Raw genomic sequence first — 26,685 nt, 5'->3', positions numbered from 1 at the left:
CTATGCTAGGTACATGGGAGTTATTTAATGAATGTTTGTTGAACTGTTCAGTTGGACTTACCCTGGCATTTAGAAATTCCTTTAGTTTTCTTTTGAATCCCGTAAAATTCCTATTCCAAACATTCGCATACTCCTTGGTTTCTGAGGTTATCTTATTCTTCATACTCTTTGAGATTGGTCTGATTCCCACCCCCCTCACCCCTCCCACCCCACATAAAACTGGGAGAGACTCCACCTTCGTCTGTCTCTGCACTTAGAATACAGTTGCTTCTTCCTGCATTCTCTTCTTGCTTTTCTGACTCAGAGAAAGTCCTTCCATTCTTGGTCTCCTACATCTAATTCTCAGCAGCTCTGTACCATCAATCATGCTTCCTCTCTAGCATCTTTAGTTTTCTTTCTCTCTTTGGTTTCCAACTCACTGCAAAGACATCTTCTCCTGTCTTCAAAGGGAACTTTTTTTTTCACCTTTTTACCTCCATGAGTTTTTCTTTCCTCTCCTTCCCTGACACATTTCTTGAAAAAGTAGCTTATATTTATTAGTCTCTGTTTATTCACTACTTTGTCAATTCTTAAACCCTAAGAGTCTGGCTTATATTTCCACCAATCTGCTAAATGGCTTTCTCCAAGACTATGAATCCTCAAAACAAATTCCTGTTTCTTAGCCTTCAATTCCCTTGACATCTCTATATGATTCCATGCTGAAAAACCCATTCTTTCTTGGCTAGCCCAATGTAATTTTTTTAAAATTTTTATATCTTTATTGTTTTTAAAAATTATTTTTCTATTATTTGAGCTACATGCTCCTAACATGAGTTCATCTTTAACATGTGCTTAAACTTTTCTCTTCTAATATTTTTTAATTCTTTATTGTTTAAAGTATTGCATATAATTCCTTCTTCTCCTATTGACCTCTCCCTGCTCATTCCCACCCCACCACTGCACATGCCCTCACACCGACTACTGACTGTGTCCATAGGTTATGCTTATATGCATGCATACAAGTCATTTGGTTGATCTCTCCCCTCCCCTTATTCCCCCTCCCATTCCCCCCCTTCCCCCTGAGGTTGGATGGTCTGTTCAATGCTTCTATGTTGCTGGATCTATTTTAGTTCATCAGCTTATGTTGTTCATTATATTCCACATATGAGTGAGATCATGTGATATTTATGCACTACTGGTGGGAATGCAGACTGGTACAGCCACTGTGGAAAACAGTATGGTGTTTCCTCAAAAAATTAAAAATAGATCTCCCATTTGACCCAGTAATCCCACTCCTAGGAATATATCCCAAGAAATCAGAAACACCTATCAGAAAGGACATATGCACCCCTATGTTCATAGCAGCACAATTTACAATAGCTAAGATTTGGAAACAGCCTAAGTACACATCAGCAGATGAGTGGATTAAAAAAATGGTGGTACATCTACACAATGAAATACTATGCTGCTGTAAAAAAAAGAAGAAACTCTTACCATTTGCAACAGCATGGATGAAACTGGAGAGCATTATGCTAAGCGAAATAAGCCAGTCGGAGAAAGATAAATATCACATGGTCTCACTCATATGTGGAATATAATGAACAACATAAACTGATGAACTAAAATAGATCCAGAGACATAGAAGCATCCAATGTGATGTTATTCAAGTTTTTCTCTTAATTTTTCAGCTGCTTCTTTATGGTCTCTTTTGTAATTCCTTTCCCTACCACTCAAAAAATATGCATGTACATATCTCCAAGGCGATTTCACACCATCATATACTAGTATACAGTTCTTTGTGTGAGTGCCATGTCTCCCTGACTTGACTGTTAGCCACTCAAAGGTTACAGATAATATTTTACGTTTCTTTAGAACATTCAGCATGGCAATTTCCTCAGAGCTGCTCAAGAAACATTTGTGCTCGGATTGACTGCAAACAAATGATAGATTAAATAATATAAAAGAAATAACCAAACATATAAAAGCCAATGAGCTTCTTCAAGCCAATAAATAAACAGAAGAGCAAATTGCTTCAGAAATAAACATCATAAATACCAGAAATTCTGAGCTTTTATAAATGTACTTCTTGTAATGACTGAAATGGTTAGAGGATAAAAGGTATCACAATAAGAAGCAAGGGAATAGCCGAAACCGGTTTGGCTCAGTGGATAGAGCCTCGGTCTGCGGACTGAAAGGTCCCAGGTTTGATTCCGGTCAAGGGCATGTACATTGGTTGCGGGCACATCCCCGGTAGGGGGTGTGCAGGAGGCAGCTGGTCAATGTTTCTCTCTCATCAATGTTTCTAGCTCTCTATCCCTCTCCCTTCCTCTCTGTAAAAAATCAATAAAATATATTTAAAAAAAAAGAAGCAAGGGAATAAATTCATTTCTAGCACTTTCTTCTTAAAAAAATTTATATTATTATAGTCTTAACTGTAATATATATATATAACTATAACTATATATATATATATATAGTTATAGTTATAGTTATAGTTATAGTTATAGTTATAGTTATAGTTATAGTAATACAGTTAGAATTTCCAAAATAATTCATTTCATCCCATGAATTTAAAAGTAATTTTACACTTTATTTATTTTATTTTATATTATTTCATCTGGATCAAAATAGCAATGAGTCAAATCTTACTGACACATATCCTACTACCAGTCTTGAGTAGTAAATAGATCTCCACACTTATACCAAAGCTTGTGGAAGAAGACAATCACATCAGTGACCCTAAATTTAACCTCTCATTCTCCAAGCCTAATTTATTTTTTAATTTAAATTCTTTATTGTTTAAAGTATAACATAAGTCTCCTTTCCCCCCCCCTCCCCCATTGACCTCTCCCCGGCCACCCCCATCTCCAGCACATGCCCTCACCACCACCACCCACATTGTCTGTGTCCATTGGTTATGCTCATATGCATGCATACAAGTCCTTTGGTTGATCTCTTACCTCCTCACCCCCACCCCTTCCCTCATAGGTTGGACAGTCTGTTCGATGCTTCTATGACTCTGGTTCTATTTTTGTTCATCAGTTTATGTTGTTCATTATATTCCACAAATGAGTGTGATCATGTGATATTTATCTTTCTCTGACTCAAGCTTAATTTATTTCCAGCTCAGTTCCAAACACAAGGGCCTCAAAGGCCTAACCTTAAAGGATTAGGCAGTATTGTGCCCCCATCTGTGGAACTCTTTACATTGTCACTGGGGATGCTCTTTATCTGGGAGTCTGGAGTTGCCATAAAACAAACCTGTACTAGTAAACACTGTGGAGAAGACTTTAAACCTAAAATGCATCCTGGTACTTGGGTGGATTCCTGGAGGAGAGGTCTCCATCTACACAGCACCACCTTTGTCTACTCAAATGTGTTTCTAGCTGGCAACTATCAGAGATGTGAAAAATACAGTATCTTAGTAGGGACATTTGCCCCAATTATGTTGTCAAGCCTCTGCCACTGCTTAGCCAGAATGGAAGTAATTTAGTTTAAATATTGTTAATTCTTTATATTTACAAAATATGAGCCCCTTACTCTCAATAAACCTCCATTTTTGTATTTATAAAGATAAGAGATAGAATATGTAATCCAAGAATCTTCAAGGTATTTAAAATTATAATTCTAGAAGTTATAATCATTAAATTCATTATCTTTATTTTAGTGATGATGATTTTTCTTATTTCTTTCTTGTTTACCACATTATTCTCTCTTACATGCTATACTTTTCATCATGCTGTTTAACCATGACTCCCTTGCTGTTGTGTGTTTTCTTTGAGCCTGGGCTTCAGCCAGGGCATTATTGGTATTCTCCAAATTCTACCAGCCTTTTGAGATGATGTCATCTGGAAATTGGGCATTGTAGATGGTGACTTCCTAAAGTACCTTCATCAATATCCAGAGCCCAGGGTGAACTGAAGAAATGTGAATATGATGATTTGATGTGGATGACTAGGTTGCATCCAGGAATACCTAGACATTACAAAAAAAAAATCTACAGTTATCCATTAATTCCCAGCCCTTTCCACATTGACCAATGTAGTCTCTAGCTGGTGTGTCTTATTACTGTAAATATCAGAAACCCAACATAAATAACTCCCCAAGTTTGTTTGCCTTCACACACAAGTCTGACCAGCCCCCTCCTGTCTACTGTACTCTATAACCAGATGTAAAGCATCTTGGGACTTAAAAAAAAAAAAAGCCATTTCCAAGTGGTATCAGTAACCACATTATTCTCTAGAATTACAGGCAGAAAAGTGCCACTTCCTGTCTTTCTGGCTGACTCATCATTGACAGTGAATAGGAAAGGTTGTTAAATACCTTGAAAGTTCTGACCTCTGGTTTTAAAAATTGAAAGACGATAATAACTCAGCACACTCAAAGGATAGTGAAGGATTGAGCCAATAATCCAACCCCACTGTTTCAAATCCTATAATAATATACCCTATGATAAATCTGTATTAAAGAATTTTTTTAAAGGCTTAGTACTGCACCAATCTTAATAAGTACTGGGGATTTTACTGGTCTCAACATTTGTCTAATTTCTTGTCCATCTCTGTCCCTTCCCCATCTCCCCACCCTCCCCATCCAGCTATGACAGCCGTATCAGAGAACTTCACTTTGTCCCCTATCCTCTTCTGCAGACACAAAGGACATGAGTGAATTTGAGACTGAAGGCTTCTTCGCTTTGCATCACCGTCGAGGAGCCATCAAACAGGCCAAAGTCCATCATGTCAAGTGCCATGAGTTCACCGCCACCTTTTTCCCACAACCCACGTTTTGCTCCGTCTGCCATGAGTTTGTCTGGTATGGTGGCTTGACCTTTCACTCTTAGCTTTAGGTTATGCATTTTGTCACATCCTCTTAACCCTCCAGGCCCGACATACCTCTCCTTCGGGGAGCGTGCCAGAATAAATACTACATGAGAGTTTTCAGTGGCCTCACCTGGATTGAGAAGGTTTAAAGGGTGTGATTCTAGAAAAGATTTCATAATTTCTGGCTCCTGTAGAGCAAGAAAGCCAGCTCCCTCAGGAAAAGGTTCCAAGGGCTTTAGTTTCTGATTAAATGGGAGGCTCCTGGGGTAAGAAGGGAGGGACAGAGGGTTAGATATCCTCATTTGTAAGCACAGCTGAAACTCCCACCACTTTACACCACCTTGATAGCCCAACTGTGCTGGCACTAATATCTACAACAGGCAACAACTTTCCCGTTGCAGCTAATGTGTTTAGATGTTTACAGTGACCTTTGGTGTTTTAACAGCCCTTGAACAGAGATTGGCTCAAGCCTCAGTAGCCACATAGTAAAGGCTATGATAGAGTAGAGATTTAAAAACGATTCTATCTCTGGGCTCAGGCTGCTCACTTCCTAATGGGGTGTTCTTTTCTTTGGACAACTGCAGAATCCTTTCATGCACAACCCCAACTTAACCAGGGTATCTAAGGTCAACTAGACTATTGGTGGATTTCCATCAACCTGTTTCCATCTAATGACCTGAACCTCCTGCCTTTCCCTAGTGAACGATACTAAGGAATGATACCCAGAAAGAGAAAATGAAATTTTCAGATGTCTTTGCTGATCTATATTGAGCTTAGTGAGATATGGAAATTTGCTACTAGGAGCCTGTGGTGCATTTTCAGTCAGGCATTTTAACCTCTACATGTTTGCTTGGAAAATATACAAATGAGAGGGCAATCCATAGCTCCTCATTTATTTTATCATCAGACTTTCAGCAAAGCAGTTTAAAATAAAATAAGAAAAAAAAACATGCTAATGCTCTTAGCAAATGATAGACCAGGGCTGCTGGTGAGAAAATGCTCTGTGATTATAGGAAGAAATGAGATCTCATTACCTTTCAGATGTTTGAGGTGCTGCTGTTGGTTTGAGCACCCATATAAATCATACCTGTGCTTTATTACAGGGGTTTGAACAAACAGGGCTACCAGTGTCGACGTAAGTAAGAAGGATTTCTGTTGCATTACCATCATTCTTTTGTAGTTGTTCCTTAACTTCTGAAAATGTTAAGCTGCAATCATTTCTTTTCAGAATGTAATGCAGCAATTCACAAGAAGTGTATCGATAAAGTTATAGCCAAGTGCACAGGATCAGCTGTCAATAGCCGAGAAACCATGGTATGTAGTTAGATTCTGCTCTTTGTCTGAAATATGATGACTTTACCCTAACATTAAAGTTTACAGCCCACTAATTCTTTTTAATAATGCCTGAACTTGAATCCTTAAGCTTATTGGTGATCTCCCTAAAACCCTTTCCTCCTCAATAATTGTTACTGAGATCCAAGACTAGGGTATGAATTTTAAAAAGCACAATAAGAATTTTAGTGGCTCTGCCTTTTCCAGAAAAACATAATAGAAAGTGGCCAGAAAGCATAGTTTTGATCAATTGTGGTATATGAGAACAGCTCCTGTGGTATCTACAGCTAGAAGTGACAGTTAAAGAGCAGAGGCAAATGACAATAAGTACAGATATAAGCATTTACAAGAGGTAATAATAGATGTATAATTTTTATATTAAGAGGCAAATATTTCTTTCTGAATGAACTTTGAGGTATATAGTTTGAGGACAAGTTAGATTTTACTCCATAGGGAAGGGAAGCTGAGCTAGAAAGTCAAGCAGCCTTCCTTCTCCCACCTTTCCTTCTTTGTTTGACAAATATTTATTGGGTATCTAATACATGGAAGGTACTCTGCTCTGTACAGTGTACAGCAGAGCACAAAACAGATGTGGTCCTGCCTTTATGGACTTTACCATAAATCTGGAGAAAGAGATCATTAACAAATGACTATGTGTAGTTTCCATTTATATTAGACTAGAGGCCCAGTGCACGAATTCGTGCACGGGTGCAGTCCCTCGGCCTGGCCGGCAATCAGGGCCTATCAAGGCCATTTCGCCCAGGGAGGGGGAGGGGGGAGGGACTGTGGGAGGTTGGCCAGCCAGGGGGGTGGGGCTGATGAGGGACCTCAGGAGGAGGGACCGCCACGGGAGGTTGGCTGTGGGAGTGCACTGACCACCAGGGGGCAGCTCCTGTGTTGAGCATCTGCCCCCTAGGGTCAGTGCATGTCATAGTGACTGGTTGACCGGTCGTTTGGTTGTTCAGTCTTAACAGTTGCTTGGGCTTTTATATATATAGATACTATGAAAATAGCCAACAAGGTGCAATGATGGAAAATAACTTAATGGCCCACTTAGACTGAAGGCCAGGGACTCTCTTAAGGGAGGGGGCACTTAAGCTGAGAGCTGAAAGGTGAAAGGAGGCAGCTGTGTGAACAGTGGGAGGAAGGAGCCTCCAGACAGACTGAAAGGCTCCATGAGCAGAAAGAATCAGCATGTTCTAGAAACTGAAATGAGACCATGTGACTAGAACAAGGGCAAAAATCTATGAAGTTGGACAACCTGGCAGGACCTTGATCAGGCAGGGATCTTCAGATCCTGGAAAAGAGGTTGGATTTTTTAAAAATATATTTCTATTGATTTCAGAGAGGAAGGGAAGGGGAGAGAAAGAGATAGAAACATCAATGGTGAGAGAGAATCATTGATTGGCTGCTTCCTACACACCCCACATTGGGGATCAAGCTAGAAACCCAGGCATGTGCCCTGACCAAGAATCAAACCATGACCTCCTGGTTCATAGGTCGATGCTCAACAACTGAGCCATGCCAGCCGGATGGTTGGGTGTTTCATTTTGTTTTTTGTTTTGTTTTTTTGTGCGTTTGTTTTTTGGGAGTTTTTTTGTTTGTTTGTTGGTGTGTGTGTGTTTTTGCAATGGAAAGTCCATTGCAATGACTGCTATAGGGGAAACAGTGGATTGAGATGTGAAAGTAAAAATCTGGGAAGATGGGGTCCTACCAAGGCAGAAGTGTGGTAACAGTAGAAATGGAGCAAAATAAGCAGATCTTTTAGATGATTTCAATATTCCAAATGACTCTAATGCTAATGGACAAGATGTGGAGAATGAAAGAGATGGATGATAACTGAGTTTCTGTCTTGAGCAGTGGGGTAGATAGCAGAATCATGAGAATGTGAATAAGACCGGAAGTAGAGATCTAGAGGGAAAAATTAATATTTCCATTTTAGACAATGTCAGTCTGAGATGCCTAAGGACACCCAAGTGAAGTTATCAAATTGACAATTTTATGAGCTTAGAATTCATATGAGCCAATGGAATAAACCTATAAATTTGGGAGTGACTATCATTGGGGTAGAATTTGAAGCTGTCAAAGAGATGACCTAGTGAGAGAGGATAGGAGGAAGGGAGTACAGGCTCAATACTGACCCCAAAGGAATCTAAAATTAGATGTAGGTAGAAAGAAGGAGCTTGGGATAGAGACGAGAACAAAGGTTCAGAGAGGGCTCTTCGTATATTAAGAGTGTACGAAAGGGTTGGTTGTGTTGAGTGCAGTTGAGATGTTGAGAAAAATGAGTGCCATGTGGAGATCTTTTGAGCCCTTGATCAGAGGAATTCAGAGGATTTATAGAGGCCAGCACTGGAAGATGATAACTTGGAAACAACCTATGCATTAATGTTATCATGAAGATTAACTGTAAAAGAGATCATTGAAGTAGAACAGTAGCTAGAAGGAGGTGAGACATAAGAGGTAGAAATATTCCCATATCTAGGAGGTGATGACACATGAATGAAGCTGGAGAGAGGGATGACCAAAGCAGACAGTCTTGGCAAGAGGGGAAGAGGTCCAAAGCACATGTGGAGACGGGTCTCTGGTGGACGAATGATCATTTCATCAATTGTAGGAAAGGAGGAGAAGTTGGTTGCAGATACAGTTAGGTCTGCAGATTTGAGGGCAAGCAGTTCTGTTAGACAACTTATACCCTCAAAGAAGTCTGAGAGTTGAGAGAAGGAAGGCAATGACTGGCTTTGAGAAAAAAATATCTGTGAAATGATTATTTTAGAGATGGGAAAGCAAAGGATTAGAGAAAAGCAGTAGGATTGCCAAGCATAGTTGAAAGTCCCTTTGGATTTGAGGGTGTCAACCTGCCCAGGTATGTGAGTTTCTCCAGCAAAGGGGCAGGAACAGAGAAGGCAAATTGATTTAGTTTTTCCAGAGTAGAATTACTTTTAAAATTTAGAGGGGGGATAATCTCATATTAAAGTGACTCTGCTGAGGCTCAAAGAGATTAAAGTAGTTTGTCTATAGTCAATCACCTTTAAGGGACAAAGCTGGGGCTAAAATTCAGATCTCAGTCTCCCAGAACAATGTTTTTGTTTGTTTAAATCAAATTGCCACCTCCCAGCCCACCCTCCTGCTCCCGTTACTTGATACCTCAGCTTTCCTGGAAAATCTCAGATTATAAGCATGGCTGTTCACCTCAAAGGCTAATGTCCAATAGAAATAGAATGAGAGCCACAGTATAATTTTAATAAATTTTCAAGTAGCCACATTAAATGAAGTAAAAAGCAATAGGTGAGATTACTCTTAACATTATATGTTTATTTAACCCAATCAGCCCAAATATTATCATGTCAATGTATAATCAGTATAAAAATTAATGAGATATTTTACATTTCTCATACTAAGTCTTCAAAATCCAGTGTGTATTTTACTCTTACAGCACATCTTTTCACCACCTTGCAAATATTCACTTGGCCCTTGTGGCTAAGTGACTATCACACTGCGAAATATAAATCTACAGTCTTTCCCAGAGGAACCTTGAGCCATTTGGGAGGTTCATGAATTAAAGTGCAAGCTTCTAGCCTGGACCTTGACATTAATTGTTCATATTTACATGGAAATGCTTATACAAAGTCAGTTTTGAAAGTTGTTTTTTCTTGATTAAAAATGAATAGAGTAAGTGCTGGGGAACTTTTAAGCAATTCTAAACAGCCATTATAAAGACCCAGTGCTGACCAGTAGCCAAAACAGGAACATTAGCCACATCGCTTTAATAAATAAGCCTTCGTTGCTGTGCATGTTTCCAAATGAATTGTTTAATTAAAAACTGAGGCAGAGATTATAAGTCTTAAGTACATAAAACTTTTCATACTGTACAAGAATATTGGTATTCTTGCCAGAATTCGAACTGCCTGATTTTTTTGTTGTTGTTGTTCATGGATGTTTGATTAAAGGAGAGGATTGAAACTCTGGAAAACTGAAAAAAAATCTGCAATATCTTTACCAGCAGCATCCCTTTCTCATCTCCCCTCTCCCCATTCCCTAAATCATGTTTGTTTTGAGAGAGAGAAGAGTAATAGTGAAAGAGGACAGGCTCTCATTCTGATGGCCAGGCTACAGATATCCCAGCTCACTTGGCTGTGTGGCCTAGACAGTGTCTTGCCCTCTCTGTGCCTCATCACCTCATCTGTCAAATGAGAATACTAACAGAGGCTACTTCAAATGGGATATTTTGAGGATGACATGAGATATCACCTGTAAAAGATAATACACATGCAGATATGTGTCCACAGCACTTAGCAGAACCATCAGCTACCCCTGGCCTCCTCCTCTGTTTATGTATAATAGGTGTGAAGGGCTTCACACTTCAGGCCCTCATACTAATAAGCCCATGGCAGTGCTGCCTCTAGAGGGGTCATTATATAACATCTTCCAAAGGTTAAAGCACTGCTTCTGGGTTGAAAGAGAAAAGGAAATATTTATATTAAAATAGGAAGGGAAGTGCAAGGTTTACTTAGCTCCTATCTAAATAAATAACCTTAGTCCCCTCTTCCTGAAATGTTAGCCCGACTGCGGAATGCCTCAGACTGCAGCTGTCTGCGGGTTACTTGATATGGGTATATCGCGTGCTTGCCCCTCACCCCGAAAAGAGCTAATGGCTGGCTGAGTTCTTTGAACATGACTATAAAACTTGACAAGTAAAACTTGTGGTTTAAAATAGACATCGTTCCAATGTTTTTATTCTTCTGCTAGTTATGCTAAAGTATCTGCTAAGATATATAAAGCTGGGAACCCAGGGACACCTACCGTCATGTGGTCTCCTCTTCTTTCAGTTCCACAAGGAGAGGTTCAAAATTGACATGCCGCATAGATTTAAAGTTTACAATTACAAAAGCCCGACGTTCTGTGAGCACTGCGGGACCCTGCTGTGGGGCCTGGCCAGGCAAGGGCTGAAGTGTGACGGTGAGTCTTGTGGGAAATGTGTGTGGGCCCAGACCGAACACCTCCAGGAGGTGGATTCGCAGCTTCAAGGAAGAATGAGAGGGAGGGAGGAGGGATGGAGCCGCTGACCTCTCCAAATAGCCTGGAGGAGCCTGTGATTATGAATAAGAAAGGCCTGAAACTATAAGCCACTGCTGATCTTTCTCTTACACCGCCCCCAACACACCCTAATGCTTGAACCCAGATAAGTACAGAATCACTCAGGTTAAATGCCAAGGCTCCTGGCTCATGGCCTTCTGTAGGCCTCGTCCTGGGGAGAAATGAAGAAGACAGCATTTCTCCTCTGACCACTTCCCTCTCCCTGACCCGCTGTCTCTCTGGGCCTGGCCCCTGACTCTGGCAGCTTCTGCGGTGCCAGTGCCGCCTTCCTTTGTGTCAGCCAGTGAGATTCTTCCTGTGGCCCCATCAAGGAGCAAGCCCGGCGCGTCTGCTTGGCCGATGGAAGGTCCTGCACAGAAGAATTCCCTGACTTAAGCTGGATGGAGAGTCTATCACTCAAAATGCCCAGGGATAGGCCAAGCGCAGGTCTGACTCCGACCTTTCCCCACAGGTCGCCAGTACAGCAGAGCCACAGCCTGCAGCCTCCCTGGTCAAGTTATTCAGACCGATCCTGAGAAAAAGCCAACAGGGCTTTCCTGCTCTAAAACTCCAAGTTGCCAAGGCAATAACCTTTAGAAGCTGAGATGCTGTTGCACCAAGATCAGGGGGTAGAGAGGAAAACATTCCACCGAGGATGACAAAGCACTTCTGCCTTTTGAGTGGGGGGTGAGAGTGGGGTTGGGGCCCAGATATTCAAAAGGGAGGGCTCAGGCTGCAGCAGGGACCTTTCTGTTCTGAATTATTAAATAGAGAAGCCACTGTTCTTAGCAGCCCAACTTTATTTTATGTCACTAACCAATGCATGTCTTATCTTTTAAGCGACAGAGGTGCGGACTTAAGGTGAAAGATCACCTTCAGCAGCGTCCCCCTTCCTCATCACAATTGCGTTCACGTGTCTGGGGAGCCTGGAGTGACATCTTAAGGGAGGCAGGAGGGGCTGGGTTTTTAAATCATTACCGAAGGCAAGACGAGCATGTAGTCAAAATTCACCTGAACAGTCCCTCCGTAGCCCGCAATTGCTGCGATACACTCTCTTCTCCGTGCCTGTCCAAGAGGCATGGGCGGGCCTGGCATTGTACAGAATGCCTTTACAAGCTCGCAGGCAAGAAGTAATTGGATATCCTAATTGTACACACAGCACATGAATAACCAAAGCCCCATCCGAAGTCTTCCTGTTCTCATGCGGGTCTCACAGTTGACATTTCCTTTCCCTGGAGCCCAGCACCCCTCACCCCCACCCAGGCCAGACAGTGTGGTTATGCTTTGAGCTTAGAACTCCCACGAGGATTCTTGGCATTATTTCACGGCTCACACGCCTGCTTTGTTCTGTCCTTTTCTAACGTTCTTTCTCTTCCATTCCATTCTCTTCCCCACTCTCCCTCTCCTGCACTTCAAGCAGCCCCCTCCCTTTTTTCTCTGGTCCCCTCGCCTCTCCCATTACCTCCTTTCCCTCTCCTCCCCCATATGTGTCCTCTGTCCTTGCTACCAACACCCCAAAGTCCCTGCTGCCTCACCTCCTCATGTCCTCCTCTTTGTCACCTCCCTCTCTCTTCCCTACATCCCTTTTTCCCCGGTCTTTTGCTGCACACTCTCTTTATCTTGCTCTCTCATAAGCCACCTTCCTAAGTAGGGCCTCCCTTCATCCTGACCTGTCTGCTTTCTCGCTCCACTACACTTCCCATGAAAATAGCCATCAAAAGGAACTATTTGCACTCACAGAGATCGACTCCTCACCTACTAGGTTAGTAACAAAGACTTACGGCATTGTCATAGTGGGAATGGGGCCTTTCTTTACAACCACTGCACATCAGAGACAAGCTTAGATCTGGCTACAATTTTAAGGAGCAAAGTAAAACTCCCCAACCCCTTGTGCTAAATTCGCGTTGCCTGCCTCCCTGTACTAAGGATGCAGAATTCAGAAGGGCATCAAGCCTTTGCAAACAGCATCTTTATTAAACATTCCACTTTAAATGGATTTTATGACTAGATCTACCCATTTATTCTGGGGCAGCTTTATACTTACATAATAAGTGCTGTTTTATTGTGTTTGGTTATGAACTATCTGAGGAAGAGGGGGCTAGTTAAAACTAAAGATGAAGGTGGCTAAAATTTCAACTAAATATTTCTATATATATTTCATTGTAATATACAATGAAGGTGAAAGAAAAGTTATATCTAATGAGTGCCTATTTGATGCCAATCACGGTGCCGTTTGTGGTGGGATTTTTTTGCGCACAAATGGGCTAACAATAAGCAGATAAGATTAAAACTGATTATTTTTAGCTCCTCCTGCCTAATTCCATTTTAACAATCTCTATTAATACATTTTTATAGAATTCAGTTGGACTTGAGATCAGAGTTCTTTTAGCTGGGATTTGGAAACATTTGTGAATTTTTTTTTCACTCTAGCAGTGATGTTTCACAAGCAAAATTTTAATTTTCTAAAACTAATGACACGTTATAATAGTTGTCTTCACAAAGACACACAGGCGTGCACATCCCTCAAACCAAGGAGACTCACATGACCACAGAAAGTGTAGGCAGACCTTTATCATGCTGTTTTCAGGACTATTAATCAGAAAACTCCTGCAGAATTGTGGCTGTAAGAGCTAGAAGCCTATGTAGATGGTTTAGCTCAGCTAGCCCAACTCTCCCATATGCTGGGAATGTGGTCTCAGCCACTTTCCCTCCTCCCATCCCCAGTCCTAAGCCCACACACAGACCACCCGCCACCATCTCCATTTCAGTTCTGCAGACTGGGCTGAACCCTGGTGGGCAGAGAAGCTCTTTGCAGCCTGTGTGGGAAAGGGGAGACTTGGGCTGTGGTCTAGGGAGAGGGTCTAGAGCTAGCGTGAACAAACTTCAACTCCAGCATTGCACATTTCCACCAGTGAGAGCCAACGTCAGTCTTTTTCTCTCAGCAATGGCACAGTCTAAATGCATACTGACAGCAGACCTCTGCCCCTATCAACACAGCTCTGCCCCATCTTTAGTGGGGCTCACTTGCCAGAATCACACAGGAGCATCTGGTCTGTGTGTGTCTATTTCAGGAAGGGGAGCCCAGTGGCATCATAAAAGCACTGTCCAAATTTATTTGTATTCAGTGTCTCCTGCTGTGAAGACGGCATGGGGGTTGCCAATTGTTCCTTCACCACAGGTGTACCTAAAGAAGGTCATGTGCAAAGGCCATGGCAGTTGGTTCTGTTGCTCTGGCTTATGGTGTCACTGTCCCCCTTTAGCATGTGGCATGAACGTGCATCACCGATGCCAGACAAAGGTGGCCAACCTATGTGGCATAAACCAGAAGCTAATGGCCGAAGCACTGGCAATGATTGAGAGCACCCAACAGGTATGTGACAAGTTCCTGCAGTTTCAACTCAGCAAGGACTACTCCAGCCCCTTTGCTCGTTGATCTTTAGCAACTGTGTGGGACAACATGGCGTCTATTTCTGAGCACTTGTTTCTCCCCTTTCATCTTCATGCCCATACCCCCCCCCCTTTGAGATATTTACTTAATGCATTTGTATTATATGGATCTTTGTAAGATCTTAAATTTGTAGAATGAGCAAGGACAGAAACAAATAAATTCATTAAAATTATTGAGGATTCATTGCCAGCTTTATATCCATATACTAGAGTTGATTAATAGCCTGAGAGAAAACACTGATATGCTAGAATCATCCCTAGAATGCCCTCAGAAGCCCTAGTCCAGGGCAACTTTTGCCTTGCCATATACTAGCATGCTTAATTTGTATATCCAAGAACAAAACCTCCTTAAGACTTGGCAATGCTGTTTTTCTACCCATTGCCCTTCGTTTGGCTAGCACAGGAGAAACCAATTAATAAGGTCCAGAAAAGTATGAAGGAAGTGAATATGCTCTGCTGCTGCATAAAATCTCACAGGATATAGAATCCAAAAAAGAGTGCTTAGGGAAAGAGCTTTGATTACCTTATGCATTCAGGAATCTCAAATGGCTTTCGTCCCCAAGGACAGGCTGAGCTGTCCATCAGTGATGGGTGGTCTGACTCTTTGTTTGTAATCTAGGCTCGCTGCTTAAGAGATACTGAACACATCTACAGAGAAGGTCCAGTTGAAATTGGTCCCCCATGCTCCATAAAAGGTGAAGCAAGGCTGCCCTATGTACTGGCATCAGGGAAACGAGGTAGCTATCTTGATCCCCATAGAATCAATGTCAGTAATTTATCTCGATTAACCTTAACCTGAGTCCTCTGTATATAAGTTCTCCATGTACCTGGTCTGATAGATGATTCTTTTCTATCTAAATATTACAGACATAGCCAACAACTAAGATGCTCCTACTTCTTAGAAGTGAAACTAAAACATGCCCCATTAGGAAACCTTTTTAAGACAGTGGGAGGTTTGGGAGAACGGGGGAGAAAATGGAATAAGTCTGGAGAAAACAACTGTAAATTTTTCCTTAGAATTTTAGAATGTTAGTTACTTCCTATCACTGTTAAATGGTTTTACAAAAATAAATCCACCGTAAAGCTCAGTGGTGGGGATACTACAGAAGACCGTCTTATTCTGCACCTTCACAGACTATTCTGTGATGTTTAAGAAAAGAAAGGGGAAAAATAGCAGTGCCCAAAGTCCTTAACATTTATGACATGATAGAAGTGTATCCAGCCTTCTGTTTGAAGATCAATCATGCGAGCATATGACCACCTGACTCTGAACCTGAACAGTTTCAACATACATTACAAAATACTTATTTTCCCTGGGTTTAGGGAGAATATGAAAGATAAACCTATAGATTAAAAAATAAATGTCATTATTCCAACCACAAGCAAAGAAATTATAATTATGTGATGTGCTAGTGGTACTACCGCTACAATAGCAATCGTATCACAATACGCAAATGTATCAAATCAACATATTTTACATCTTAACACAATGTGAGATATCAAATATTTTCAATAAAAAAGAAAAGAAAAATTATATTTGGGAGAGGAGGAAAGATTCCAAAAATGTTTTTCTACACCTCCTCTGGCATGGAGTGAGGAATAAATCGACTTAAAATTTTTTAAAGGCAAGTTTGGATTAGAGTGGGGAAGAGTGTCCAGGCAGAGAAGAAAGCCAGGTCTTAGAGATGATCAAAATAGGTGGCACGTTGACTTGAAGACTGTGACAAATGATGCAATTCAGATCTTTAACAGTCCGCTATCCATTTTCTCTTCCCTCCCCTGGTAAGTCATAGAAATTGATGCCACTGTTCTTGTGGGCCACAAAGCAATTGAGAATCATTTTTCCTTGAGTTTGGTTAAGATCTCTATTTGTCCATGATTTGACATTTACTAAAAGTGCTCATTTGGGTTGCATAAATGGCCTTTTGCTGATTGGAATGTTTCTCAACTTAAAAATTTTCCCAATCTCTTGGATAAAGAGACCCAGTTCATGCCCCAGTGCCAGGCTCACAGGCAGGAGGTGCCACCAGGCACAGCAAGAACCCCTTTCTGGATTATTGCAGATGGATCCTAGAATGGGAAACTGGAAAAGAATGTGTGTTATCCAAGAAGCTAGAATAACCCTCCATTGTTCTTTGTTTCCTTTTAACCACTGGTTGCCATTCTTAGAGCCTCAGGGAATCTCCTGGGAGTCTCCCTTGGATGAGATGGAGAAAATGAGCCATCATCCAGAACCTGAGCCGAACGTAGAAAGACCATCTCTACATATGAAGTTAAAAATCGAGGATTTTATCTTGCACAAAATGTTGGGGAAAGGAAGTTTTGGCAAGGTATGGTATCATACCACAGAATCCCACAGACCAATGCCCAAAAATCAAAGAGCAATTCTCCTGGTCAGGAGAACTAAGCTCTTGGGGTCAGAACTGCGAGTGGGTGTGCAGAGAGTGCAATCCTGAGCATTCTGTGACAGGTAGAGCTGTTGGAACAAATAGGGGCCTAGGGCCTCCAATGAAATCAGCCTTTGCCTCCTTGGGTGTATCCAAGCCATTTTGCTTTGAAGGTGGACATCTCCAGCTTACGAGTTTGGCATCTCTGGACACCTCAGAAATAAGGAGGTGCCTCAGCCAGTTCCTATTTCACACTGGGTTTTTGTTTGTTTGTTTTTTGTGTTTTGTTGTTGTTTGCTCAAGTGTGGTTTTACTTCTTATGTGTTTCGTTTTCTCTATCAAATGTCCTCAGCCTTATATTAGCTGGCTAGGGCTACTGTAACAAAATGCCACAGACTGGCCACTTCCACAGTTCTCGCAGTGCTGGCGATCCCAGATCAAGGTGTCGGCAGGGTTGTTTCTCCTAAGGCCTCTCTCCTCGGCTTGTAGATGCCTCTCCTCCCTGTGTCCCCTCATGGTTGTTTCTCTGTGCATGTCTGGGTCCTAATCCCTTTTCTTTCTTTTTTTTCTTTTTTTTTTAATATATTTTATTGATTTTTTACAGAGAGGAAGAGAGAGGGATAGAGAGTCAGAAACATCGATGAGAGAGAAACATCGATCAGCTGCCTCTTGCACACCCCCTACTGGGGATGTGCCCTCAACCAAGGTACATGCCCTTGACCGGAATCGAACCTGGGACCCTTGAGTCTGCAGGCCGACGCTCTATCCACTGAGCCAAACCGGTCTCGGCCCTAATCCTTTTTCTTATAAGGACAGCAGTAATTTTGGATTAGGGCCCACCTCAATGACCTCCTTTTAACTTAATCACCTCTGTAATGACCTCCACAGTGACACTCTGAGGTCATGGGGGGTTCGGATTCAATATATTGATTTTTCGAAGGGACACAATCACAGTTCAGCCCATCACACAGATGTAGCTTGAGAGTCCTGGGAAAAGCTTCATGGAGAAAATGCCTCCTCTGAACTCCTCCCGCCACACACTGGAGTTAATGGGCTGTCTCTGCCAGTCACAGGGGACAAGGAGAGGAAGGAGACATAATTTTAAAATTTACAATCTATTATCACTAATGTGAGAATATTTACAAACCAGTGATTGTAAAGAGGGATGACATGGAATATAGAATTTGGGGTTCTTTGCAATATTAAGAAAACCTAATGTATTAGTTGTTTTATAGTCTTAGATTCGGCGCCCATGAACATTTTAGCCACAGACTACTGTTCCCTAAATTTATACATCCAAAGCCAGCATGATGCTAAGCACCTGCTCACCAGACTTTGGCTGGAAAACTTACCCAGTTTATTTAATGATAAACGAACTAAAATGCAACTGATTTATTGTCCCAGCTGAATGATGTTGTGTTGCGATTGAGGTTTGAATTTAAACAGCAGTGCTTCACCTTTGGCAAAATCTACTCTGCTCTGAAATCTATAGCTGATATCCATTAATTCTTTTAGTTCATTTCCACAATCATATGAACCACAGCAGGCCCATTTGATGTTAATCTGAGTGTAATAGGCAATTTTACAGCCAGTCCTCACTGTAATTTAGCACCAATTAATGTGTAATCATAACCTGTTACCTTTCCAGCTTCATGCTTTATGGCTGGTTTTGGACTGTTTTATTGAAAGAAGCAATTACTAAGAAGGTAATTTTAATTGTTAATGAAATGTTTATCTTTCCTTATTCCTGTGTGAATTGCTTCACTTGAACATGGTTAATAAAAAAGACATTAAGTTGAACCTACAAGCCTTAGGTAATATCCCAAGGGACAGGTGAGAGCGTCAGGTATTGTCTGCTCTGTGCCCTGCCCCATCAGCACCGGGGGTCCCTACATCTGTGAGGACTGCACTGTGGGACCCGTGGAGAGGAGGACGAAGCACCAGAGCAACACTGGGAATACTCCAAAACTCGTTCTTCTTCCTTTGTGCTATAGGAAGAATGGTTCCTCATCAAAATGGTAGCCTCTATATCCTTGTTCTGTATCTACTTTTAGGCCCAGAAGAACAAACTGCATGTTTTCTAGAGTTTTACACATTACTCATTTGCCTGACTTGTCATCTACTCTCTTTCCCCTCTATCAAGCCAGCTATCCCATAGTTATGTGCTACACTATATTATTTTAAACGTAGATACAATGCATTTTTCCTACTGGTTTAGCATCATTGACTTCAACACTCCCTAAAAGTCATTATAAGAAACAAATGACAAGTATTCTTAGTATCTGTCATTTAGAGAGGATTTTATAGTTCACAAATCACTTTCCCATGTGGTGTCTCATTTGATTTTTCACAGTGGTCCTAAAGTTAGAGAATATGGTGACAGTTCTCTCTTTTACACATTAGGAAACTAAAGCCCAGAGAGGTTAACTGGTTTGCCCACATTCCCACAGCTAGTAAATGTCTGTAAAATTAGACCCAAGCTGGAGTTTTCTGTATCCAAATGCCATGTCCTCGCAACTGCTAGTTGTCTGTTGCTGCATCATTTGCAAAGGCGAGAGGTGTGGAAACTCTCCATTGGGTGCCATCTGGTGTCCTTTCATGTGCAATTCACGAAATCAAGTGGAAAAAGTAAACTCTGGAATTACATTTTCCACTGAGTGGCTCCATGAATTTGAGAAACTTAAGTTACTTTTTGAACCTCGTTTTTTTTTTTTATTATTCTTATCTGTCTTGCAGAGTGTTCTCAGCTAAGAATTAAAAGATTATAAAATGAGAGAGCACATGGAAAGTACAAAGCAGAATGCCTGATACACAGTAGGTCCTGAAAATGGGATTGGTGTCTGTGCCATCAGATAAGATGGTGTGCCTTCTCTGAGCATGCAAGGAGAGCTCTACTCCTCATGGATTCTCTTTTGCTGCTGCTTCCATCAATACACATTTGTCTCTGTAGTTTTTAATTATAAATTTACTCAGGTCCCTGGGCAGACAAGGCATACTTTTTTAAATAGAATTTTTCAGGGACTGAGAATAACCCATCCAATTGCACAGGAGTTTTTTTAAAACCCGTTGAAAGGTAAAAAAGAGCATATAAACTATTAGGTGATACCCTAAAGTTTAGGGGCTAAACCAGTGAAGTGCTCTATTGTGTCTGCATAAAGGGACCAAGGGGTTGGAGAAGGAAGCCTTCTTTCTCACCCAGCACACATCTCTCAGTCTTGTCCCTTCATGAGTGTTACTCCAAATTCTAAAATAAAGTTACCTCTTCCTTCTAGGTCTTTCTAGCAGAGTTCAAGAACACCAATCAATTTTTTGCAATCAAAGCCCTAAAGAAAGACGTGGTTTTGATGGACGACGATGTTGAGTGTACAATGGTAGAGAAGAGAGTTCTCTCCTTGGCCTGGGAGCATCCATTCTTAACGCACATGTTCTGTACGTTCCAGACCAAGGTATGGCTTCTGTGCAGACAACCGTTTGTCCACCTGTCCCTAGGAAATCTGCCTGTGCCCACACGGTGCCCTGGTGGCACCCTCATTGTGAGATGTGGTACATCTCCATCCTTTTCCTTTTTACCTGTCAGTCCACCTTCCATCCGTCTAAACAAATTTCTTCCCCTCTAAATGTTACTTAGATTTTATTTTTTTATTGTTGTTGTTGATCCTCACCTGAGGATATTTTTCCATTGATTTTTAGAGGGGTGAGGGAGAGAGAGAGAGACATTGATTGGTTGCCAGGGCCGGGGATGAAACATGCAACCCAGGTACCTGCCCTTGACCGAGAATCAAACCCATGACCCTTTGGTGCAAGGGCTGACACTCTATCCACTGAGCAATACCAGCCAGATCTAGATTTTTTAAATATTTTTATTGATTTTTAGAGAGGGAGGAAGGGAGAGGGTTAGAGAGATAGAAACATCAATGATGAGAGAAGAACATCATTGATCGCTGCCTCCTGCACGCACCCCTACTGGGGATAGAACCCGCAACCCGGGCATGTGCCCTGACTGGGAACCAAACCGGCGACCTCTTGGTTCCTGGGTGGCTGGGCCAGGTTTTTTTAATGTAGTCGGTTGGGAAAGGGCTTTACTTCTGGATATGATTCTCTGTTTTCTTGTTTTTTAGAATTTGGTTTAAGTTACATAACAACTAGAATTTGTAGCAGTTTGTGACTTGTTTGACAAAGCAGTGCTTTGTGAGGGGGGTGTGGAATGTGACACCTGTTTGTTCACCTACATATATCTACTTGAAGAAACAAACGGGTCAGAAGGCACGGGCACTGCTGTCTTCCTTTATGAGGCCAGCGGGAGAGCAGCCTGTACAGTGGGCTTTGTCAACGAGTGAAGTCCTGAGCACTGAGGGCGAGGGTGAATTTTGTCAGAAGCCTTTCCTGGTCTGAGAGGATTCTCGTCCTGGTCTCCTTTTCCCTTAGAAAATTTAATTTTTTTTTCTTGACTCAAAAGTTATCCAGTATCATTTTAGAGACACTGGAAAATGCTTATACACGCAAAGAAGAAAATGGTTTATAATCCCACCCCTTGGGTATACTCACCATTAATACTTTGAAGTTTATCCTTCTAGATGTCCTCCCCAGTGGATTTTTAAAAATAAAAATAGCAACCTATTGTAAATGTCAACTATTCTGTAACCCATATTTTTAACACATTTCCTCACATCTGTGGATATTCGTCTACAGCATGAGTTACCTAACTAGAACATTTCTAACTTTTTGTTCTGATGTTAATAACACCCAAATGAGCATCCTTATAGATCAATCTTCATGCACACAAGCATCATAATTTTCTCTTTTCATTTTTCTATTCTCTTTCACCCTGCCCCCATACGCAGCCTAGAATATTGAGCAGATTCACGTGGGACCATGTGGTTAAGGTCCAAAGAATATGAAGAGTTTTCTCTCTATTTCAAGCTTTGATGATAATGTACTACCTTACTGTAACTATGCGTGCAGAGGGCCTCTAAGCTGCCGCCAGCCATAGAAAGTAATGGCTGGGAAACTGGGACTTGATCAGAAAATGTGGACGGCAACTTCCCCAGCTCCCAGTGGGTACTCAACAGATGTTTAATGAAGGAATAAATGAATAAATACCCTTAGCTAAAGTAAAGAGAAACCAGACCATGAAAAAGGACTTAATAAACATACTGTGCTCAAAGCACTGAGGAGGATATGGAAATATATAATACAGTTCCTGGCCTCAAGAAATTAGAGAATTTCACTCTAATAAAAAAGGCAAGAGTGTGACTAATGCTACTTTGCAGAAGGCAAACTCTAAGCATCAGAGCTGGAAACCTAGACACTGGGAATTTGAATAGCAGGCAGGGTTGGGGGCAGCAGACACGTGGGGCTACAGGAGAGGAAGCATGAAGGAAGGAAGGGGCAATGAGAAGCTGTTTAAGAGAAAGCAGGCTTATTTTCTGCAGCGGGAAGGAGTTTGGCATGTCTGATACTGAGTGAGAGAGATTTTCCACTAGAAATTTCCTCCTGGAGTTCATAAATATCCATCGGTCTGGGATGGTGTGGATATGTCTCTAAAAGTGAGGAACTTCGCCGCACTCTCCAGCATGCATTCTGGATTTGCTGGGCACCCTGGCGCTGTTTACAATCTCACTTTTCTCTTGAAACATTGTGAGGCTTGTACAAATGCTAAATACACTTCAGACCAGGCTTCTAGGGCATTATGCAATGAAGTGGAGCGTGGCACCTTTTCCCCGCTGGTTTTTGTTCTGTTTTTTATATTTGTGTGCATGGTTTTGTCTTTGTATGTTTGGGGAAGGCTGTTATGAATCCCGCTTGGTAGAACACATGTTTACACTTCTCTGCTTATCCCTCAGGGCTCCAGGCAGGGCTCACTTCTGTCCCCGCCAGGGACATGCTGTGGGCTCCATGCCGCAGTAGTCTTCACTAGACCGAGCATATCAGTGCTCGAGAAAAAGTGGCAGAGAATGTGCACAAATGTCAAACATGACTGGCTCACTGCTTAGATTTCAAGGCATTGAGTCCTTTTAGAACTAAGAATTGGGGGAGGGGAGGGCCTTGCATTATACTCTCTGAAGGGCTCTGAGTTGCTTTTAAGATGTCCTGATTTAATATTCAGATCTTGCATGTCAAACAGCATACCCAATTAAGTATCATAGGCAAGTGTATAAAGCAACAATTGATTTGAATGATGAATTGCTCTGGGAACATTTTGAAAACGACCTTTTTGAAGGGACAGTCACTTTTGCATACTAGTGAAGACATTAGATAAGATAAATGACTATTGACTTTGCCAGGGAATTGTTATTATTTGGAAAAACTTATTCATGTGCATGCAAAGAGCCCTCCTATGGGTTGCCAGTTTATTCAGGAGATTCTAAGGGCAGGATTCCCTTGTGATCTGTCTGTGTATGTGGGTTAAATCATTAAAGGCTTTTAAAGTTTATATCTGAGGGACATGTGACCTGTCGAAGTGTGAAAATACAGTCTAGGAAGCTATGGAGAGTGAAAATACCTGTGGACTGGGCTTCTGAGGAACTTGAGTCTGTTAACGAAAAAAAACCATTGAAACCTGTAAAGAATTTTAGTGAGTTTATTTGAGCCAAACTGTCGACATATGCCGGGAAGCAGAACCTCAATGAATTGAGATAATGCTCCAAAGAATGGCGGGTTACATCCGTATTTATACATTGCCATCAAAGGAGGGACATAGGTGGGTTACATGAAATTCATTGGTGACGGATTAAGGAGGTGGGATAAAGCAAAGCGGTGGGAAACCCCTGGGATTGGATAAAAAGTAAAATGATGGACACACACTTAGGTGGGTACAGGAACAATTAACATGATAATGAAGGAATTTGAGGCATCTGTCCTGGCACCCACCACATTTGGTTGTGCCCCAGGGGCTCCAGAAAAAAAAAGGAAGTTACAAGTTACCCAGACATCTCACAGATATGTTATCTTAGAGGCAAAAAGGCAAATGAGCTCAGGAAAGACCTAAGTTGATCTTTGTCAGGGAAAATATTTAATTTTCAGACCATCTTTTGTGGTTATTTTAGGTCTCTGAGTTTTCAAGACTGCCACACAGGCCTCCCCTGAGCTTGTCAGGTTAGCATGTGGCTCCTTTCGTTCACAAGTCCCAGCTCAACCATCTCTCAGCAGGGCTGAGGGCTCCTCCTCCCCAGCACTGGGTAGAGTAGGAGTCACCACACAGAGGGGCTGTGTGTGGGAGCCAGGTGGTGTGTGGAAGCACAGTGCTAGGACACAGGTGTGTGAGACAGCATCAGTTGGATCTGAACCTGAATCTGAATGAGGTTCAAAAGGGAAGACTCTTTTAAATTAATTTTCTCGGTGCCAGATCAAGATAACTTGGTACTTCCTTTAAGCTGTGACATAAATCGCTGGCATCAGAGTCTAGTACAAATCACCATGGTGAGAGGTTGTCATCTTAGCTGGAGGAGGAAATGACATTTTATTCTTTTCCTTATTTTGTACTAGCATTTGTTATTTTTTAGTATTTTATTTTCTGTGTCTCACGTGAAAGCCCATATGTCTTGAATTGTGTGGTCCCTCTTAGTATCAGATTCAGCATGTATGCCAACTACCTTTCACATACACACTACATTGTAAACCCATATGTTCAGTACCTATTTTCCATTATTTACATTTTTAAAAGTAGAAATAGGGAAAGTCTACAATAAAATTTTTCTGTAAAAGTAATTGTCATAAGTATTTCAACTGTACTAACAAGTAAAATAAAAACTATTAGAAACAAATTGATTAATCATAAAACCTTGAAAATATATTTCACAAATTAGAAGGTCCCTGTTAAGTTAATTCAACAAACTTTTCTTGGGGACATACTGTTTATACGTTCTCGATGTTTCCTCAAAAGAGACAAGACTATAACACTACATGGGGATTACATTACAAAGCTATGTCCTTTTCCTAATTCTAATTAGTAAATAAAAAATTTTTAAATCCTTCCTAACTTTAAAAAATAATATTCTGTTTTATATTGAATTTTAAGATACCATTAATAATTAGATATATTATTGCTTTTCTTAATAAAATTATTTTTAAAACTATATTAGAAGCTATCTCCCAATTTCAGAATTGTCTAAATGTGATATAATGTGTGTCAATTAGAAAGTGCATTGGCTGCTAGTAATGAGGACAGAAAATAACAATGACCTAAATGACTCTTCATATAAAAGGAGTGAGACATGTGTGGTTCAGAGCAGGTATGACAGTTCCATGGCATCATTCATCAGAGATCCGGGCACCATATGCTCCCTGCTCCATCACCCACAGCACTGGGCTTCCATCCTCAAGGGTAATCCTCAGCCCAATAAGGCTGCTGGAGCCCAGTCCTCAAAACCAGGCTCCAGTCAGGAAGCAGGAGGAACAGGGAGAGGATAAAGCAAGCCCATGCCATGTTTCTTTCCTTTATTGAATCACTTTTCCATAAGGCCCATAAAAAACTTCTGCTCACGTATCTCTGACTCTCCTACAGCTACAGGGAAAGCTGAAAAACTAGCTTTCAGCTGGGCACTTGGCCATCCAGAATAAGTGTTTTTACTAAGAAAGAAAGGTAGGCAACCAGCCATCTTACTCCAACGTATGTTTTAAAATACAGGAAAATATGATTTTAAAAGCCTACCTTTATTGAGAACCTATTTTGTGCCAGATAGTTTCCTAGGAACTTTAAATATGTTATCTCATTTATTTCTGTTAACCCCAATGAAGCCGATATTATTATTCCTATTTTACCCAGAGGAAACTGAGGCTCAGAATAATGAACTTTGCCTAAGACCATTCACCTGGTCACTGGGAACAGTATTGAATTTAACCGTGTGTCTCTGCATCCAGATATTGGCCTCCTGTATGTTCAGACCATGTAAGTATCTTAGTGGCATGGCACCTATGTAGTAACTAAATGTTGACCTACAGGGAAGACAAAACACTCCCTTTTTAATTATGCTAGATTAAAAGAAAAATCAATAATTCAAGTACCCGCCCTAACTGGTTTGGCTCAGTGGATAGAGCGTCGGCCTGCAGACTGAAGAGTCCCAGGTTCGATTCTGGTCAAGGGCATGTACCTTGGTTGTGGGCACATCCCCAGTAGGTGGCGTGCAGGAGGCAGCTGATCGATGTTTCTCTCCCATCGATGTTTCTAACTCTCTATCCCTTCCTCTCTGTAAAAATTCATTAAAATATATATTTAAAATAATAATAATAATTCAGTACCCAAAGTTTCTCTGATTTATCTCTGATAACACTGTGGGAAAATAAGAGGATTTAGTTCCAAAATTAGTTTGGAAAGGATGCCTCAGGCACTGTGAGAACACTATTATGTGTTGTGTTGTTTTGATTTGAACTAATTTTCCTTAAAAATTAAAAGTGAACTACGGCCTACCTTTGTGCCTGCTTTGAATTCTGAAAGGTCTTTTACTTCAGTCTGCCCTCAAGTAATCTAAGTAGTGTTACAATTCCACACCTAGCAGAAGTTTCAGAGGGCACGAGAGCACCACGGGTCCCTCCTCAGGTTGCATGGAAGGCGCCGTGGTTTTGCAGAACTCCGTGAGCAGATCCCCAGCACGCATCAGGAGCCAGGATGCTGGTGTCGATTCCCATGTCCAGCACTGCCCTGAACTTCC

At 41.4% G+C, this 26,685-nt stretch overlaps 1 protein-coding gene across 1 annotated transcript in view; it reads left to right on the top strand.

The window, feature by feature from the left end:
• The window catches only part of PRKCQ (protein kinase C theta), a 139,824-nt gene that overhangs the window by 72,645 nt on the left and 40,494 nt on the right, over window positions 1-26,685 (top strand). Inside the window, exons 5-12 of the mRNA XM_079779207.1 lie at window positions 4,626-4,788; window positions 5,900-5,931; window positions 6,025-6,110; window positions 10,958-11,087; window positions 14,465-14,574; window positions 15,271-15,388; window positions 16,821-16,981; window positions 20,311-20,484. Of these exons, the coding sequence (XP_079635333.1) occupies window positions 4,626-4,788; window positions 5,900-5,931; window positions 6,025-6,110; window positions 10,958-11,087; window positions 14,465-14,574; window positions 15,271-15,388; window positions 16,821-16,981; window positions 20,311-20,484 (974 nt within the window). The remainder of the gene's footprint in view (window positions 1-4,625; window positions 4,789-5,899; window positions 5,932-6,024; window positions 6,111-10,957; window positions 11,088-14,464; window positions 14,575-15,270; window positions 15,389-16,820; window positions 16,982-20,310; window positions 20,485-26,685) is intronic.

The sequence above is a fragment of the Cnephaeus nilssonii genome (genome assembly GCF_951640355.1).
Source record: "Cnephaeus nilssonii genome assembly, chromosome: 1".
In the NCBI taxonomy this organism is placed as follows: Eukaryota; Metazoa; Chordata; class Mammalia; order Chiroptera; family Vespertilionidae; genus Cnephaeus; species Cnephaeus nilssonii.
This window is presented reverse-complemented; position numbering and strand designations above follow the sequence as displayed.